General features: G+C 39.7%; 1 protein-coding gene, 1 long non-coding RNA gene and 1 pseudogene across 5 annotated transcripts; 2 read left to right on the plus strand and 1 right to left on the minus strand.

Annotated features, from left to right (window-relative positions):
• Positions 1–259: 259 nt before the first annotated feature.
• LOC148071558 (uncharacterized) lies at positions 260–1,891 on the minus strand. Of its 2 annotated transcripts, none has more exons than XR_015712877.1 (7): positions 1,259–1,891; positions 1,106–1,171; positions 944–1,014; positions 815–867; positions 591–732; positions 398–505; positions 260–312 (listed from the first exon to the last, which is right to left on the minus strand). It is a non-coding gene; the product is annotated as an uncharacterized LOC148071558 (long non-coding RNA). The 2 variants fall into 2 exon arrangements; XR_015712876.1 differs by lacking the exon at positions 260–312 and having other exon boundaries at positions 404–505; positions 1,259–1,299; positions 1,403–1,891.
• Positions 1,892–3,817: 1,926 nt separating this feature from the next.
• On the plus strand, positions 3,818–6,572 carry LOC148071559 (transcription factor 7-like). 3 transcript variants are annotated; one of them, XM_087799887.1, is made up of 8 exons: positions 3,818–3,907; positions 4,234–4,299; positions 4,544–4,646; positions 5,393–5,439; positions 5,499–5,752; positions 5,825–6,232; positions 6,311–6,418; positions 6,490–6,572. In XM_087799887.1, the coding sequence occupies exons 6-8, from the start codon at positions 6,092–6,094 to the stop codon at positions 6,553–6,555; spliced, it is 315 nt and encodes a 104-aa protein (XP_087656013.1). In that variant the 5' UTR covers positions 3,818–3,907; positions 4,234–4,299; positions 4,544–4,646; positions 5,393–5,439; positions 5,499–5,752; positions 5,825–6,091; the 3' UTR covers positions 6,556–6,572. The 3 variants fall into 3 exon arrangements, with proteins under 3 accessions (XP_087656013.1, XP_087656014.1, XP_087656012.1); XM_087799888.1 differs by lacking the exon at positions 4,544–4,646 and having other exon boundaries at positions 5,825–6,012; positions 6,126–6,232; XM_087799886.1 differs by lacking the exon at positions 4,544–4,646.
• A 6,190-nt stretch (positions 6,573–12,762) lies between these two features.
• Positions 12,763–19,020, plus strand: LOC148071560 (tumor necrosis factor alpha-induced protein 2-like; annotated as a pseudogene).
• Positions 19,021–19,399: the final 379 nt, after the last annotated feature.

Raw genomic sequence — 19,399 nt, forward strand, 5'->3', positions numbered from 1 at the left:
ACCTTCCTCAGTTCCTGTCCGTTTCTTCGTTTTCCCCGTTGGTTCGTCAGATCAGCTACTACGCTTTTGGATTTGAGACTGTTTAAAGAACTTTCCCAGTGGATCTATTCACTCTTTACACAATAAATCTCATTGACCCCTGATGTAGACAATATCATCTGCTGTGTTCAGAAAAAGACATTTTATCGCTTTGACTTAAAATATTTTACTTAAATAAAATGTTTACACTAAACATATACAGTATACACTATAACAATGATGGCTTTAGACGATTATATTCTTTCTCTTCCTCTCCCTCTTGTGTTTCTTTCCCTGCACAGAAAAAAATAAAACATTCTGCTATAATAATAATAATAATCTGCTAAAAGTAAAAGTAACAGAAGATAAAGCTATTTACATAATTGTTGCATGCGGACCACTAGGGGTGTTTCTCAGCGTGGATCCTTCTCTCCTCCTTTGCCATTTGGTAATAAACTTCCTTCTCCTGCGACGACAACTTCTGCCACTGTAGAAACAGTAAAACGGGTTGTCAAATAAACAGTTTTCAGACTTGCCTAACATGTTAGTCTGGCTGGATTCTAGACACCGACCATCTGTCCCAGGATGGTGTTGGCCTCCACACTGTTCTTTGGCTTCACTATCTTCTTCACCATCTGCCTGTTCTCCCTCATGAACCCCATGAAGGCGTTCGGTGGTCTCTTGACATAGGATTGTTTGCTGGCCCCACAGCATCTGGTGGGACATCAGATCATTACCATTAGATCTATGTTATGAGTTAAGTTTGCATTTAGATGAATCAAACGTGAGGACTAACGTTGAAGAGCAGGCCTGAGGTGGAGAAGGAGCGCGGCTGGAGGTCCGATGTTGCTAGAATGAAAAGGAAAGTTAATTTCAAGACGATATTTAAGACGTGGAGTTGGATATGAACATGTGTGACACTTACAAAAAGACGTTCATCATGAAGGCGTTCGGTGGTCTCTTGACGAAGGGTTGTTGTTTTTATCACAACCGCATCTGGTGGAACATCAGATCATCGACAACATTAGATCAATTTTATGAGTGAAGGTTGCATTTTTGGAAAAGTAAAAAAAGCGAGAAAACTAACTGGGAAGTGCAGGCCTGAGGAAGAGAAGGAGCGAAGCCGGAGGTCGGCTGGACGTTCTGGTTGTTGCTGGAATGAGATAGAAAAATGATATTTACAATCAGAAATAATATTAAAAAATGTACAAAAATGAGACAAAACTTGTGTGACACTTACAAAAACGCGAGAGGGTTTATGGTTGGCACTGCTGGAACATTCTGGAGACACAAACACGAAGAAGGTCATGAACAGCTACTACATCAACAGTTGACAGTTGATCAGCCACTGTCCTGCTGTTGGAAAACAACGTGTTGTTCGTACGTGTTTCCATGTATGAAGGGATGAGCCATCATCGATGGAAGCTTCACCCAGAACCCCGGGGGGGCGCCACCGTCGATCCATCTCCCTCCTGTCTGGACCGGATAGATCTGGCCGACAGTGTTCTCCGACAGCACCGGTCTATACGACGGCACCGTCGGGGCTCCACATTGTAGTGGGTTGATGTCGTACGTTGTCGTGTCGACAAGTCCCGAGGTCGAGTCTTTTCGTGGCTCCAGGGCCTCGACTTCATCGAGGAGTTTCATCAACTCCTCAAAGTCAATTTGAGGAGCAGAGTTGGAATCTGACGGAAGATCCCCGAACATTTCCTGGAGCGTTGAGAGGACAGTGTCCAACTCTTCGCTGGGATCGGTCCACGCCGGAGAGAAACTGCTCGGATTCGGAACAACGAAGTCCATCGTGGAAAGCATCTGTGAAATAGTTAGAAAATGTCATTTATAATTCTTTAATAAATACTCTGAGCAGAAACGTGTCTTTACCTTCTTCAGACGTCTGGAGATACAAGGTGTAAAATATTCTGTTGAACCTGAGATGAAGACAGAAAAAGAAAATGAAAAATATTGCCAGTGGCTCATAAATTAAAGTGTAAGGTGCTAATTTGACAAGGTTTATATCTAACACTTAATAAAACAAACAGTTGAGAGCAGCTAGAATTGCAGTACATGTTGTCAGGTGCATTATTATGGGCTGTTTATGCTCCAATCCACTGATAAAAATCAAACTATTACGTGGATTAACACAAAAAAACAATGGATAAATATTTATTATTACAGTTCATATGTCATTTTGAAAATATATTAAGCTAATAATTCAATCACATGACTTGTTTAATGTTGTTTTTTTATTTTGAAGTAATCAACTTGAATTAATTTTGACACACTTACAGTCTACAGTTTATTTCAACCTAATACTGGGGAAATTGACCATTTATAGTAAATAAACACATACATCATATTTATTGATAAATAAGTACGAATAAGTTTCAGATCAAATGTTTTTTTTACTAAAATTAAAACATAAACCTTAACTGTTGAAAAAACACTTTCTAGGCAATGTGTTTTATTGTGATGTTACTAACAATGATCTGTGGTAATAAACTGTACAATAATGTTCCTACTTGTACAAATAAATACATTTATATTTATAATATTTCTTGCTGTTTTAATAAACATGTCAAAGTAATTAGGTTAATGCGTAATTCAAACGAGTCATTTACATTTAAAATCAAATTAAAAGTCGTTTTTATTGACGTGTGTTGAGTGACGTTGGATCAGTTGTGGGATTGTTAGCAAAAATGTGCCTAAAGCAGAACTAAGATGGACTCAATTGGAAAAGGTGATACTTACCGAAGGTCTGATGCGAAATACGGTAAATCCAGGTGGAAATTACATTTCGTATCGCTTCGATAAAGACACAATAAAGGCCTTCTTCACACTCCCTTCATAATAGACACACACAGCTTGCTGCTCGGTGTTGCCATATCTAGCCTCAAATCGGTAAAGTTTTCAAAATCAAATGACTAAGACGCAAAAAAAGAAGGAAAACATTGGGACATCATTCATTGATAGTCAACTCACCTCCACTCTTGCTCATCAACTTTCATCTCTCCCAGTAACTGTTGTTCCACTTTGTCTAGACAAACAAACCATGTCTTTTAATCACTAATAATTTTCTCGTTATCAATCATTCATTCACTTCCAACATACACCCTTCATTCTTTCATCAAAAATAATAATCGTACATTATGTACAGTAGATGCCATAAGTGAACACTTAATAAAACAAAATGAATCTCTTTTGCAGTTTAACTCGCCAAAACGGTATAACATATTTATTTCTGCGCGTGCTTTCAACCAGGGCGGCTCCTATAACTGGTCTGAACTTCATAGCACACAAATGCACAATTCAGACTCACACACCACACACACACGACTATTTTAACATATTAAATATTACCGCACAAAAGTCAAGGAGTCAAAAGAAAAATACACACAGAAGCATTTAACTACGGCCACGGACGCCATTTTAGTAATCGCCACGATCATGAACCGCAGCACTTTCTATGTTCACACACATAACTGTCATATCAAAAATCCTTATAAACAGTTTAAAGTAAGAGGAATTAAAGAAAGAGTTCTTAACCAACCTGGAATTACAATGGACATGAACGACACCGGACCACAAGTGCTCATGAACCAAGTCTCTTGGGTTTCACTTGTGCGAAGTATTGCCATGAATACCGTCGCCCGCAAGTGCTGCCACCTTGTGTCCGTTTTCTGCATGGCATCGCACGTTTCTCTTTCTTACACCCTCTTAGTGGGACTAAACAACAAACCAGAGAGAGAGAGAGAGAGAGAGAGGTAACGTTAGCCGACAACAACTTGTTAAATATATCATTTTGATTTTGATTTGTGGGGAACTATAACTCCTAGATGGATATCAGAAAGTTATTCGCCCGCAGCAGGGATAAAGCAATGAGGATTGAGAGGTAAGTGAAGTCCTAGCTAGCTAGACAACATAAGTGTGTCTTAAGTTAATGCTAAGTTAGCATTAACGTCATTCCTTCTATCAAGACAACCATATTAATTTATCTTCCAAGCATTCAAGTTTATTTCACAGAAAGATAGCACGGTAGACTTGTCTTGTTAATTTGTATTTGACTAAAATAATCATGTTTTATCACCAGAAAAATGGCTACAGCTAAACAATCTGGTTTTGTTGCCAGAGAAAAAGTAAACATTTCTGTATTTGTCACCAGAAAAATGGCTAAAAATATGTTTTTTTAGATTTAAACAAATATATTTTCATGTCTAGACAAAGTGGAACAACAGTTACTGGAAGAGGTGAGAGAGAGATGAAAGTTGATGAGCAAGAGCGGAGGTGAGTTGACTATCAATGAATAATGTCCCAATGTTTTCATTTGATTTTGAATATCGATGGCAGGAATAGAAAACTTCCCTTATGAGGAAAAAACAAAAAAACTGTCAGTTTCTTACCGAATGCTTTTTGGTCAGGTGGCTTTCGCTGTTATTATAATTCCATGGGAAAACTGAAGACCATAACAAATTTGAACTATGTACATATTTGTACATTAATAAACAGTAATCTTTTCATGTTGCTTCAGACTAAGTGGAGCGGAGTGCAGAGGCAGAGAGATGGAAGTTGATGGGCTTCAGAGAGAGATGACACAGAGAGTAGACACTGAGAGGTGACACCTGGTTGAAGTAGTAAGTTACTTTAAACTACCCCACCTGCAGATTTGAGGCTAGAGATGGTATATATATACTTTCAATGTAATTTAAATATATATGAGTCGTTTGAATTACGCATTAACTTAATTACTTTGACATGTTTATTAAAACAGCAAGAGATATTATAAATATAAATGTATTTATTTGTACAAGTAGGAAAATAATTGTACAGGTTATTAGTTTATATTCTATAGATAGATCATAGTAACATCACCATAATACACGTTGCCTAGAAAGTGTTGTTTCAACAGTTAAGGTTTATGTTTTAATTTTGGTTAAAAAATATTTGATCTGAAACTTATTTGTACTTATTTATCAATAAAGATCCACTGTATGTGTTTATTTACTATAAATTGTCAATTTCCCCAGTATTAGGTTGAAATAAACTATAAAGACTGTAAGTGTGTCAAAATGTATTCAAGTTGATTACTTTAAAATACAAATAAAACATTAAACAAGTCATGTGATTGAATTATTAGCTTAATATATTTTCAAAATGACATATGAACTGTAATAATAAATATTTATCCATTGTTTTTTGTGTTAATCCACGTAATATTTTTATTTTATCAGTGGATTGGCAACATATACTGCATTTCTAGCTGCTCCCAACTGTTTGTTCATTAAGTGTTAAATATAAACCTTGTCAAATTAGCACCTTACACTTTAATTTATGAGCCACTGGCAATATTCTTAATTTTCTTTTTCTGTCTTCATCTCAGGTTCAACAGAGTATTTTACACCTTGTATCTCCAGACGTCTGAAGAAGGTAAAGACACGTTTCTACTCAGAGTATTTATTAAAGAATTATAAATTACATTTTCAAAGTATTACACGGATGATTTCCACGATGGACTGTGTTGTTCCGAATCCGACAATACAATGTGGAGCCCCGACGGTGCCGTGTCGTATAGACCGGGGCAGACCAGAACACTGTCGGGCAGAACCATCCGGTCCAGACAGGAGGGAAATGGATCAACGGTGGCGCCCCCACGGGGTTCTGGGTGAAGCTTCCATCGATGATGGCTCATCCCTTCATACATGGAAACACGTACGAACAACACGTTGTTTTCCAACAGCAGGTCAGTGGCTGATCAACTGTCAACTGTTGATGTAGTAGCTGTTCATGACCTTCTTCGTGTTTGTGTCTCCAGAATGTTCCAGCAGTGCCAACCATTGAACCCTCTCGCCTTTTTGTGTCACACAAGTTTTGTCTCCTTTTTGTACATTTTTAAATTTTGATTCTGATTCTAAATATCATTTTTCTATCTCATTCCAGCAACAACCAGAACGTCCAGCCGACCTTCGGCTTCGCTCCTTCTCTTCCTGACTGCACTTCCCAGTTAGTTCTCTCGCTTTTTTTACTTTTCCAAAAATGCAACCTTCACTCATAAAATTGATCTAATGTTGTCAATGATCTGATGTGGTTGTGGCAAAAAACCACCCTACGTCAAGAGACCCTGAACGCCTTCATGGTGTTCATGAGGGAGAACAGGGAGAAAGTGAAAAACACGATGAAGCCTAAAGACAGTGCAGAGACCAACACCATCCTGGGGCACATGGTGAGTGTCTAAAACACAGCCAGATTTGAACAAGTCCGAAAAGCTCTTGTTTGACGACCTGTTTTCCTGTTTCTACAGTGGCGGAAGTTGTCGTCTCCAGACAAGGATTTGTACTATGGGATGGCAAAGGATGAGGGAAGAATCCACACCGAGAAACACCCAGACTGGTCGGCGGGCAACAATTATGTAAATAACTTTATTTTCTCTCTTTCTCTTTTGTAAGTGTTTTGTTAATCTTTTTGTTTCTCTGTGTGCAGGGAAGGAAACACAAGAGGGAGAGAAAGAAGAAGAATCTTATCATCTATAGCCGCCGTTTTAACTGATGTACATATGTTGAGAGTAAATAAATTATTTTTAATCAAAAAGTCTTTTTGAATGCAGCAGATGATGTTGTCTACATCAGGGCTCGACAACCTTTATTGTGTAAAGAGCCATTTACGGGTCGTGTCCCGCCAAAATAAAACTCTGTTTGACGGATAAACTGAATCCTAAACAGCTAATAGTCCTATAAAGTATATTTTACAAAAACAGGAAAAAAATGAAGACCAAGGGAATAATTAAACTTATTAAATTTGAAGGAACACTGGCAGGATATAGGAAATTTTCCCTTTCTCTTGTCCCTTGATTTTAAAAATGAAACGCAAAAAAAAAAAAGTCCACCCTTTATTCCAAACATTTTTGATTTAGAAAAAACATAAGTATTTTCAAATATTTACAATGTACAAGTTGCCATGTAAACAATACACAACATTTGCAAATATTATATTAAGAAATATACACTTTTATTTTCAAATATCATCCCTTAAAAATATTGTGGCCACATGAGCAAGAACATAAATTAATTAAAATTTCAAGGGATTAATCTGCAGTATTTATTGGAATTTGGAATGATAATTTTAAAGAAGAAAACATGAGTAGGGGACACTTTGATCTCTCTTAACGTATCGTTCAGAATACTTTTCACCGTCTGTCGGTCCTCCCTGGAGATGTTTGTCTTGAGTTTCAGTAGAGCGGACACGTGTTTTTCACTGGAAAGAAATGGACACAATTCGATAAATGGCAAGTTATTCTAAAATGGCATCGATCTTTTGGTCTGGACTTTATACTCGTCCTGATAAAGTTTGTATTTTGGTACCTGAGGTGGGGATACGAGGAGGCCAGTGTGACGACTTGCATCTGTATGGCCGGAACATCCTGGAGGCCCAACACTCCCGCAATCATGTCCAGGTATTCCTTCAGCCAGTTTTCTTTGGACCCCTGCACACACATGTTTTAATAAGCTTTTAATTATCTCTTTGAAAAGTTAAATTAAATATATGAATACATCATACATAAAATGCACTTTTTCTTTTCTTTTAATTTTACCGAAAAAGAGAAAATATTGTGTTTGAAAATATATTTTTATTTACTAGTTTAAGTGCTGGAGGAGCTAATAATATGTAGCGGGTCCCAGCAGGGCCTTCGCTGACAGATATAATCCTGGAACCAGAAACTATTTCCTTCAACTGAGAAAAATCTCTAAACTTAGGAAATTGTTGCTTGTAATCCATGCGTTTGTTTCTTCTCGTCTGGACTATTGTAACAGTTTGTTTTCATGTCTTAACAAGAAGGAGCTGTCTCGCCTGCAGTTGATTCAGAACTCTGCAGCGAGAATTCTAACCCGCTCAAGTAGAAGAACTCACATTTCTCCGATCCTTAAAACTCTTCACTGGCTTCCAGTTTCTTTTAGGATAAACTTTAAAATTCTGGTTCTTACTTTCAGAACTATTCATGGTCAGGCTCCTCCTTACATCACTGATCTGATCCAGCCTTACACCCCAGCTCGGGCTCTGAGGTCTGTGGATCAGAATCTACTTATGGTTCCTCGCACAAGGTTCAGAACCAGAGGAGAGAAATCTTTTCAGGCTGTTGCTCCTAAGCTTTGGAACAATCTTCCTCTCTCTTTGTGCTTGATGGAGTCTACTGACTCCTTAAATAAACATCTTAAGACGTTTTTATTTGTTCAGGCTTTTCCTTGATTTTCTGGAACTCCTGTTGTGTTATCAGTTTTATCTTGATCTTTAAAATATATACTTTATTGAATATTGTTTTGATTGTTTAAGCGCTTTGTGACCCTGGTCTGGAAAAGCGCTATACAAATAAGAATTACTTACTTACTTATGTAACCGATTCTTTACACTAGCCCGGGGAGTAACGGTGGACTGGTGTTAATCAGTACCCAACAACGCCACCTTAGACCTTGCACCTAAAGATTTAAACCCACGACCCTGCGCGTAGAAACCTCCGACAAATGAATACAGGCACAAACACAAGTACCAGAAAATATAGTTTAATGTTTAGCCAGACAGGGCAGCGAATGCCTTACAACTGACGTAGTCCCCAAATAATCATAATTGCAATCAACAAAACACAGTTAGTAATTATAACCGAAATAAAGGGAAAACCAAAAACACATTAGTATTCAACAAAAACCACACACTGACTGGACAGAAATGACAATTATGAACACTACTTCAGTTGAACACATCGCTACTCGGAAAAACTGAAACAAAGTGCTAAACCCAAACAAAAGAACCACAGGAAATAAACACATTAACACAATATACTAGTCTCAAAGTTGAACCAAACCTAAATAACTGTATAGCGAACAGACTAACTAACCCAAACTAAACACAAAGAGGCAAGGCGGGGCATAGTATCTGCACATCCCCAATAGCGGAGAACAGGACCACGCACGTCCCAGAACGCCGACCGTCACGACACAGGAGAGGGAAAGACTGAGTGACTCACTGACTTTATAGTTAAAGCCCGCCCTCATTAACTAATTGGCCTGCGTAGGGAGTGGAGACCAAGAGAATGTAAACAATAATTTTCATAACAAACCAAAAATAACCATCCGGTTACACTTACTTACTTACTTACAATGGACATGAACGACACCGGACCACAAGTGCTCATGAACCAAGTCTCTTGGATTATCTTTATTCACATATTGATAGAAGGAATGACGTTAAAGTTAACTTAGCATTAACTTAAGACACACTTATGTTGTCTAGCTAGCTAGGACTTCACTTACCTCTCATTCCTCATTGCTTTATCCCTGCTGCGGACTTTCTGATATCCATCTAGGAGTTATACAGGAGTTCCACTCAAATCAAAATCCAAATGATATATTTAACAAGTTGTTGTCGGCTAACGTTACCTTCCTCACGCAGTGATTCTCATCGCCTGCCTCTCTCTCTCAACAATGACTGTCTGTCAAATCTGCATCAACTTCCTGCTCCCAGGCTCGACCTTTGACACTGTTGAGTATAAATGTCTGGATACAAACCCACTTTTTATCATAGTATTGGCTCTTTTAAATTGATATAGATATGTATTATTTAAATTGTTGACATAAAGATTATATTTAACTATATTCATCATTCATTTTAACAAATCTAGTTTTCATCCTTGGTGAGATTTTAAATGTATTTGTGATACTCACAAAAGTGTTTTGTTTAGATATTATTATATAATGTTTTCTGTCACTTTTTGGTTTGTTGTTTAGTCCCACTAAGAGGGTGTAATCATCTGTATCATTAAAGGCGCCGACGAGGACGGCTGCCTCTTCCAGTAGCTCCGCAGCAATTTCTATAATTTTCTGTTTTTTATTATTTTTTTTACTATAATCTTTTTAAATGGATACTTTTGAACATGGAAAGAATCGTCTTGTTTACTCAAGAGAGGATCTACTGTCGCTGAAGTCAATGGCACGGGCTGGAGATCGCCACAAGATCCCGATCGAACTTCAGCGCCGTTACAGAGGCTGTCGGGCAGGGAGGAGGCTAAAGGCTAAGCTATCGGACAATCGGAGACGTCACAGACCAACGATCCCAACGATCACGATGGGGAACGTCAATTCACTGACGAATAAGATCGACGAGCTGTCTGCCCTCAACAACCAGCGGATCTACAGAGAGAGCAGCTTGTTGATCTTCACGGAGACGTGGCTCACTCAACTGACTCCGGACTCACACGTGGATCTGCCTGGTTTCAGCACCGTCAGAGCGGACAGAGACGCGCGCGCGTGTGGGAAGCGCAGAGGAGGAGGTCTGATCATGTACCTGAATAAACGCTGGTGTAGCCCGGGACACGTTACTGTAAAGAAAGTCTCTTGTTGTCAAGATTTAGAACTGTTGGCTGTCAGCATGCGTCCATATTATCTACCGCGTGAGCTCAGTCACGTGATCGCGCTGTGTGTCTACATTCCTCCGAGCGCTGCGGCTGCATCTGCCTGTGAGAAGATCCACACAATGACAGCTCGACTTCAGAATCAACATCCTGACGCGTTTATCATCATCTCTGGAGACTTTAATCATGCCAACCTGGACTCTACTCTGCCTACTTTCCATCAGGCCGTGGATTGTCCCACCAGGAATAACAGGACAATTGACCTTCTTTATTCCAACTTGAAGGACGCCTACAGAGCCAAACCTCTTCCTCCACTTGGAAGGTCCGATCACAACCTGGTCCACCTTCAGTCACAGTACACTCCTCTGGTGCAGAGACAGACTGTGACCACTAAGACAATCAGAAAGTGGACACCAGCTGTGGAGGACGCCATCAGAGACTGCTTTGAAACAACAGACTGGGATGTGCTGCTGAGGTCTCATGGTGAGGACATCGAGGGACAGACACACTGTCTAACAGATTATTTAAATTTCTGCTTGGACGTTGTCGCCCCTACTAAGACTGTCCGCTGTTACCCTAATAATAAACCGTGGGTAACAAAGGAGGTCAAGGATGTCCTTAACAGGAAGAAAGTGGCATTCAGGAGCAGAGACAGGGACGCCATGAGGTCAGCTCAGCAGGAGGTGAAGCGATGCTTGAAGGAGGCAAAGGACACCTACAGGAGGAGGTTGGAGGAGAAGCTGAGCCGAGAAGAAATAAGAGAGGTCTGGGATGGTGTTAAAACCATCACTGGACACAAGACCAAGGCCTCTCTGACTGCAGTGGACACGGTGGATGAGGCAAATGGACTGAACAACTTTTTCAACAGGTTTGAGCAGGTCACCTCACCCTCACTGCTGCCCGCCTCAGGACCTGCCCCACCTTCTTGTGCCCCCCCCAGCTCCACAGAACCACTTCCCAGCTTCACCTCACTCCAGGTACAGGATGTACTTCGGAGGATTCGTCCAGGGAAGGCTGCTGGTCCTGATAAGGTGTCTGCTCGACTGCTAAAGACCTGCGCTGCTGAACTAGCTGAGCCACTCCAGCATGTCTTCAACCTCAGTCTACGGCTGGGGAAAGTACCAACTCTGTGGAAGACTTCCTGTATCATTCCAGTCCCTAAAAAGATCCGACCGAGTGTGCTGAACGATTACAGACCGGTGGCACTGACTTCGCAGCTGATGAAGACACTGGAGCGGCTGGTCCTCAAACATCTCACGCCACAAGTCCAGCACGCGCAAGACCCCCTGCAGTTTGCCTACCAGCCAGCAGTTGGTGTGGAAGATGCCATCCTTCACCTCCTGCATCGGACCTACTCCCACTTGGATAAAGGAAGCGGTTCAGTGAGAATCCTGTTCCTGGACTTTTCTAGTGCCTTCAACACTATCCAACCCACTCACACCAGGACAAACTGACTAAGATGCATGTGGACCCTGGTCTGGTCTCCTGGATTACGGACTATCTTACTGATCGACCACAGTATGTCAGGCTGAAGGACATCAAGTCTGACACTATGGTGTGCAGTACAGGAGCATCTCAGGGGACAGTACTGGCCCCTCTCCTCTTCACCATCTACACTTCAGACTTCTGCTACAACTCAGAGCTGAGTCTCGTCCAGAAGTATGCTGACGACACTGCCATTGTTGGATGCATCAGGGACAACAGCGAAGACGAGTACAGGAGTCTGATATGTGACTTTGTGGACTGGAGTGAGAGGAACCACTTGCAGCTGAACACCTCAAAAACCAAGGAGCTGGTCTTGGATTTCGGGAGGTCCAGGACAAAGCCACGTCCAGTGTCCATCAGAGGCGACGAGGTGGAGATAGTGGACAACTATAAGTACCTCGGTGTGTAAACTGGACTGGTCCTGCAACACAGACCATGTGTATAAGAAGGTTCAGAGTAGACTGTACTTTCTGAGGAGGCTTCGATCATTTAACATCTGCAAGAAGCTCCTCTGCATGTTCTACCAGTCTGTGGTGGCCAGTGTCCTGTTCTATGCTGTGGTGTGTTGGGGTGGAAATGTGTCCAAGAGGAGTGTCAACAGGTTGGACAGGTTGATCAGGAGGGCTGGTTCTGTGGTTGGAATGAAGCTGGACTCACTGGTGACAGTTGCTGAGAGGATATCATTGAACAAACTACTGTCCATCATGGATGATGACAGTCATCCTCTGAACACTGTCATCAGTGAGCAGAGAAGCAGAATGAGTGCACGAATGCTCCTACCCAGGTGCAAAACAAATAGACTCAGGGACTCATTCATCCCTCGGGCTATTAAATTGTACAATTCTGAGTTCGGGGGCAGGACTGGAGTGAAAGTATCTGGATGTTCTGTTCCATGTTAGTCTCTGTATCTTTGTCTTTGTTGTTTTTCTTTCCTTGACCTATGTCCTTTGTCTTTGTCTTTAGACTTAGATTGTGTCATCTTGTTCTTCCTCTTTATGTTCTTCTTATTTTATTTTTTATGTATTATTTTTTATTGTTTATGAAAAATTGCTGGCTATTGGTAAAAAACAATTTCCCAAAGGAGACCTCCTGAGGGATCAATAAAGTTTTACCTTTTTTACCTTTTTTTTTTAATAAAGATAAATGTGCAATGCCATGCAGAAAACGGACACAAGGTGGCAGCACTTGCGGGCGACGGTATTCATGGCAATACTTCGCACAAGTGAAACCCAAGAGACTTGGTTCATGAGCACTTGTGGTCCGGTGTCGTTCATGTCCATTGTAATTCCAGGTTGGTTAAGAACTCTTTCTTTAATTCCTCTTACTTTAAACTGTTTATAAGGATTTTTGATATGACAGTTATGTGTGTGAACATAGAAAGTGCTGCGGTTCATGATCGTGGCGATTACTAAAATGGCGTCCGTGGCCGTAGTTAAATGCTTCTGTGTGTATTTTTCTTTTGACTCCTTGACTTTTGTGCGGTAATATTTAATATGTTAAAATGGTCGTGTGTGTGTGGTGTGTGAGTCTGAATTGTGCATTTGTGTGCTATGAAGTGTGAAAAGTATTGTGTGGAGTATATGTAGCATGCTAGCATGACTGCAAGTTCAGACCAGTTATAGGAGCCGCCCTGGTTGAAAGCACGCGCAGAAATAAATATGTTATACAGTTTTGGCGAGTTAAACTGCAAAAGAGATTCATTTTGTTTTATTAAGTGTTCACTTATGGCATCTACTGTACATAATGTACGATTATTATTCTTGATGAAAGAATGAAGGGTGTATGTTGGAAGTGAAGGAATGATTGATAACAAGAAAATGATTAGTGATTAAAAGACATGGTTTGTTTTCAAAGGAAAATTGTAAAATTGACATTTATGTAAATGTACTTTGAAAGTGGTTTTTAAACCATTGCTAATGCAAAAGAAAAAGAACAAAGGAAGAGTCACGATTGCAGTTTAATGAAAATATGTGAATAAAGATAATCCAAGAGACTTGGTTCATGAGCACTTGTGGTCCGGTGTCGTTCATGTCCATTGTAATTCCAGGATTATCATATCTGTCAGCGAAGGCCCTGCTGGGACCCGCTACATATTATTAGCTTCTCCAGCACTGAAACTAGTCAATAAATATATATTTTCATACACAATATTTTCTCTTTTTCGGTCAAATAAAAATAAAAAGTGCATTTTAGATGTATTAACTTTTGAATATAATAACTATGATTATAATATTACCCTGAAGGTATAATTTTCAAATCATTCATTTTTGATCCTTGTTTATTTAGATTTACAATATAATGGATAAAAAGCTATGATTTGATTTTTATTTTGTTCATGGAGATAATTAGAGTCTCCAGAACGGGAATTTGAACTAGTGTTTTTAAATCAAAGTGAAAAGTCAAGTCAAGGTTAACTTCTTTGAGGGTAGAGGCTCTAAACCGAGTCTCAGACGGATAAAAATGCCCCTCAATATAAAAAACGAAATTTGAATGAAAATGAAGTAATAAAATGACATGAAGCTAAAACGAAGATAAATCAAAAATAATAAGGAAAATAAATGCAAAGATATCTTGAAAAAAAAGTTTTTTTATTGACCTTGCATGAAATTAATTAATTGAATTTTTGTTTGACCTGAAACTTTGACTTGGATTTAAATTGTGACCTTTATTCACAATAACACCTGGCAAAGTCATCCAAATGTTGCTGCCCTGGAATGAAGGTGCCGCATGAAAACTAGAAGCATGCTTGTGCAAACAACGAGACAAAAGTGAAGGTGAAAGTACGATGAGTGCGTGGGTGTGTGCACGCAAGGGGTGGGAGGAAAGTGGGAGGAGCCTGTAGCCTCAGAAATCCTCCAACGCTCAGAGGACCAGAGAGTTATTTCCCCGACTGTAACTTCCAGGAGCTCACATCAGCCAAAGGCTGCTTGGAAGAGAATCCTCTCAAAACGAACAAATCTGGTGAGTAGGATGTTTGCGTTAACAATGTGTTTTGAATTTCTGTGTAAATGTAAATGTATTTTAACATAAAATCTGGCTGAGGATAGAAGTTGAAGTTGATAATGTTTGTCAGTTTAGTGCCAATAATTAAATATCAGGCTCTAGATGAGGTTAAAAAATGGCAAATAATGGGTTTTTTTGTTCTTAAAAATGATTGTTCAGCATCTTAAAATATTCAGAAGTGTAAGAAAAAATCATGTATGAATGGAAAAAACCCTTTTGTCATTTAAACGCTGTATTATGGTTTTCCTGCAGAGCAAACGGCTTGAATGAGGCTCCGGTCAAGGTCAGCGGCGTCACACGTGCCACCGATCCCAGAGGGAAGCCCAGCCGGAGGTTGGAGGTTCCCCAAAATATGGCCAGTCAGCAAAGGTCAGAAGGAACGCTCAATATCTAACCACTTATTTGTTTCTCTTCCAGTCGTCTCTTTTGACCAAGACCTGGAGCAATCTCACTTTTACGAGGCAGCACTTCAGCTGGTGGACAAAGAGAAGCTTCTGTTTGGTCAATCAGAGGAAGACAAAAAAGTCCTCAAGCTTGTTTCGGACCAGAAAATCCTGGAGACTCTCGTGATCCAGACCATATAGACCAAGAGTCTCTGAAGGGGGAACAAGAAGCGGCCGTGTTAGTGTCCGCCGTGAAAGCAGTCCAGCTGCAGGAGGAGCAGGACCAACTGGTGGATCAAATGGCCGGGTCGGCGCCATCCTGGAGGCAGAGCAGATGGAGGCAACAACACGACCAAGTGCTCACCAGCCTGGTGGAGGAGCGAATGGAGAACCCGTCGGTCTCAGCAGTCCGGTGAAGCAGAACTGCCTCCAGGCGAAGATCCACAGCATGGGCCTGCAGATGAAGGAGGACCTGCTGACGGTCGTGAAGGTGGTCAAGAGCTGCTACCCTCCGGAGATGGACATCTGTCAGTTCTATGCCGAGCTGTACCACCAGTAAATGAGCAAAGGCTTGGAGGAGATTGCAGAGTTCGGGCTGGGGGATGAGGACTGCAAGTTCCTGCTGCAATGGGTCACTGACTATTATCCTGGGTAAGTTGCCCGTCCAACTCCCCACCAATGCTATTCCTACCTTGAACTTCCTTCTTTGTTTTTAACTGGAAATTAAAGTGATTTTATATTTATCAATATAATCTTCTTATTCTATAAGACTGTTTAAGAACCCTCTTTTGGCGCCAGAGATCAACTTTGAAGGTCTAGGAAGTCTGCTGCCTGACCACATGGTGGCGTCGCTGCAGGAGCAGTACCTGAGCAAACAACAGGTATATTTACACATTAACTACACAGTAATATAAGCTTGTAAAACATTATTGAAGAATAAGATAAAAAAACAAACATTTTCCAAGCATTGTTATTTTGTTTCAGGTGGCCAAGACAAGAAAAAACATGTAATTTACCATTTGTTTATTATAAATATAAGTTGTATAAATTGACTCCACCCCTTACAATATGACTTAATTTAGTAACTAGTGAATCGTTTCATTGAAGACAACTTTGATGGGCAAGACAAAAGTAATTTCCATTCATTATTCATTCATCATCAGGTTTGTCCTGAGAGACAAAACTACACAAAGTTATTGAATTATTTAATACATTTTTAAAAATACTTTCACAGTTAATGAATTTTTTTTTTTACATATAGAGTTTGATATTTTGATTCCAATAATTAAAAAATCTGAATTTCCCTATTCCATAAACCAGGGTCACAAAGCGCTTAAACAACAAAACAATACACAGTTAAAATACCTACAAATTAAAAAAGTATTTAAAAAAAAGTTCTTTCTTAAAACCTTTTTTTTTCAAATGTATTTTCTGTTCGATTGTTGTCATTTTGAACAGGCATGGTTGACTGATTTGACAGCATTGCAGTTATATTTTTCTGACACAGGGGGAGCCAACATTTTTTTTTTCAAACTTACGTATTATGACTTTAACAACCTTTGGAACAAATGTTTTTATAGATAAGATGTCTCGGTTGATCTTTAACACTTTTCTATTTATACACCTAAGATTGTAGGATTTAATCATAACTCGTGATTGATAACGTATCAAGCTTTTTTTGGTTTGATCAGGCAGAGATGACGACGTTCATCAGTCAAGTCCTGGCGGAAGCGAGGGAATCGTGGAAAAGCGAGCCGACAAAGAAGGACGGAAGCTTCACCATGTCCTATGACATCATTCAGGTATTTGAAAAAAAAGGATTCTTTTGGCTAAATCTAGTAGCGGTAACGTTTCAAACCATGACTTCATTTTCACACTTCAGCTCATCAACGGAATGCTGACCTCAGCGGGAATGGTCGTGGGTGATAGAGAGAAGGTCCAGTGTATAACTGCGACTCGCTGTGCAGGTAACGTCTCTCACGTCAAAAGAAAAAAGATTCAAATGAATTAATGTTTTAGTTTCAAGGACTTCCAGGAGGACGTCATGAAGCAAAACAAGTGGAGCAGAAAACCGTTCATCAAAGCCAACCTCGGATGGATTCAACAATTCAGGTGGAGCCTCCGACTTCAGGGTGTGACCGCGAGGTGGTCATGTGACTCAACTGTCATGTGTCTGCAGGGATGTTATTTTGAAGAAGAGCTCCATGATCCTGGACGACGTTCGAGAGAGATGCATGAGCGTCCTGGCCGACATGAAACAATCGGCGCACCAGTTCCTACTGAGCCCGGTCCACCAGGCGCTCAAGGTGAGTGTCAATAACAGACGTACAGGTGATCAAAATAAAAATCCATCACTTGTGTCGCCCCAGCCAAACCACAGAAAGCTTGGAACCCACGATTGGCTGCACTCGTCAACGTTCGACAAGATGATCATCCCCTGAATCTTCTCACCAGGTAATAAAAAAGAGCTAAAAAAAAAAAGGTTTTCACGAGCTAAGACTCATGATCCGTGTCTTCAGGAGTTGATCGGACAGCTGCACCAGGAGGTGACGGTGGAATACGTCAGACGGCTGCTGAAGGGAGACGTGAAGCTGAGGAGTCGGGCTCAGCAGCAGGAGGCCTTCGACAGAGTGACGAGCGACGCCGACACTTTACAACGTTGGTTCAGTGATCAGGTGAGAAACTGTGGTGAAACTATGGACGTAGTTCAGTGACATTAGAATATGTTGAATTTAACCTTAAACTTGTTTTTATTGAAATGTTGTTGTTTAAGCATTTAATTGTTTCTTTTAAATAATTGAATTCAATAATGTGTATATATCGAAAGGTTGATTTTGTGGTTACAATTTTTTGAATACTTTCAAAATTAATTAATTGTTTTTTTACTGTAGAGTTTGATATTTTAATTCCAATAATTCAAAAATACATTTTCTGATTTCTTTTTTTATTTTTAATCGTAGCCTAAACAAAACATAAACATTCATTATATTTATAGTTATTTAAAAGGCTACCAATTGAACTATAATATAAATGACCTTTATATGTTGAGTGTATCCTCTCGTCCTCAGTTATCGCCAGAATCTCGCGGGATTTCATTGTCCCTTTGCTGATGACATTATGATTGATGCCATGAAAACCGATATTGTAAAATGAAACAGGGTGTGTTTGGTTTCATGCAATACATTTTTGTAAGAATTCTGACCCACTCTAGTAGAAGAACTCACATTTCTCCAATCCTTAAAACTCTTCAATGGCTGTCAGTTTCTCAATGGCTGCCAGTTTCTTTCAAGATCAATTTGAAATTTCTGGTTCTTACTTTAAGAGCTATTCATGGTCTAGCCTCGAAAAGCGCTTTACAAATAACACTTACTTACTTACTTACCTTTAAATATACTAATTATTGAAAAAGATTTTTCAATTAAAATAAATTCAACTTTTCAATATAAAAAAAACATTTAATTTAACTTTTCAAAGAGATAATTAAAAGCTTATTAAAACATGTGTGTGCAGGGGTCCAAAGAAAACTGGCTGAAGGAATACCTGGACATGATTGCGGGAGTGTTGAGCCTCCAGGATGTTCCGGCCATACAGATGCAAGTCGTCACACTGGCCTCCTCGTATCCCCACTTTATCAGGACGAGTATAAAGTCCAGACCAAAAGATCGATGCCATTTTAGAATAACCTGTCATTTATCGAATCGTGTCCATTTCTTTCCAGTGAAAAACGCGTGTCCGCTCTACTGAAACTCAAGACAAACATCTCCAGGGAGGACCGACAGACGGTGAAAAGTATTCTGAACGATACGTTAAGAGAAATCAAAGTGTCCCCTACTCATGTTTTCTTCTTTAAAATTATCATTCCAAATTCCAATAAATACTGCAGATTAATCCCTTGAAATTGTAATTAATTTATGTTCTTGCTCATGTGGCCACAATATTTTTAAGGGATGATATTTGAAAATAAAAGTGTATATTTCTTAATATAATATTTGCAAATGTTGTGTATTGTTTACAAGGCAACTTGTACATTGTAAATATTTGAAAATACTTATGTTTTTTCTAAATTAAAAATGTTTGGAATAAAGGGTGGACTTTTTTTTTTTTTTAGAAAAGAGAACGGATT

The sequence above is a fragment of the Callionymus lyra genome, chromosome 9 (assembly GCF_982586985.1).
Source record: "Callionymus lyra chromosome 9, fCalLyr1.hap1.1, whole genome shotgun sequence".
NCBI lineage: Eukaryota > Metazoa > Chordata > Actinopteri > Syngnathiformes > Callionymidae > Callionymus > Callionymus lyra.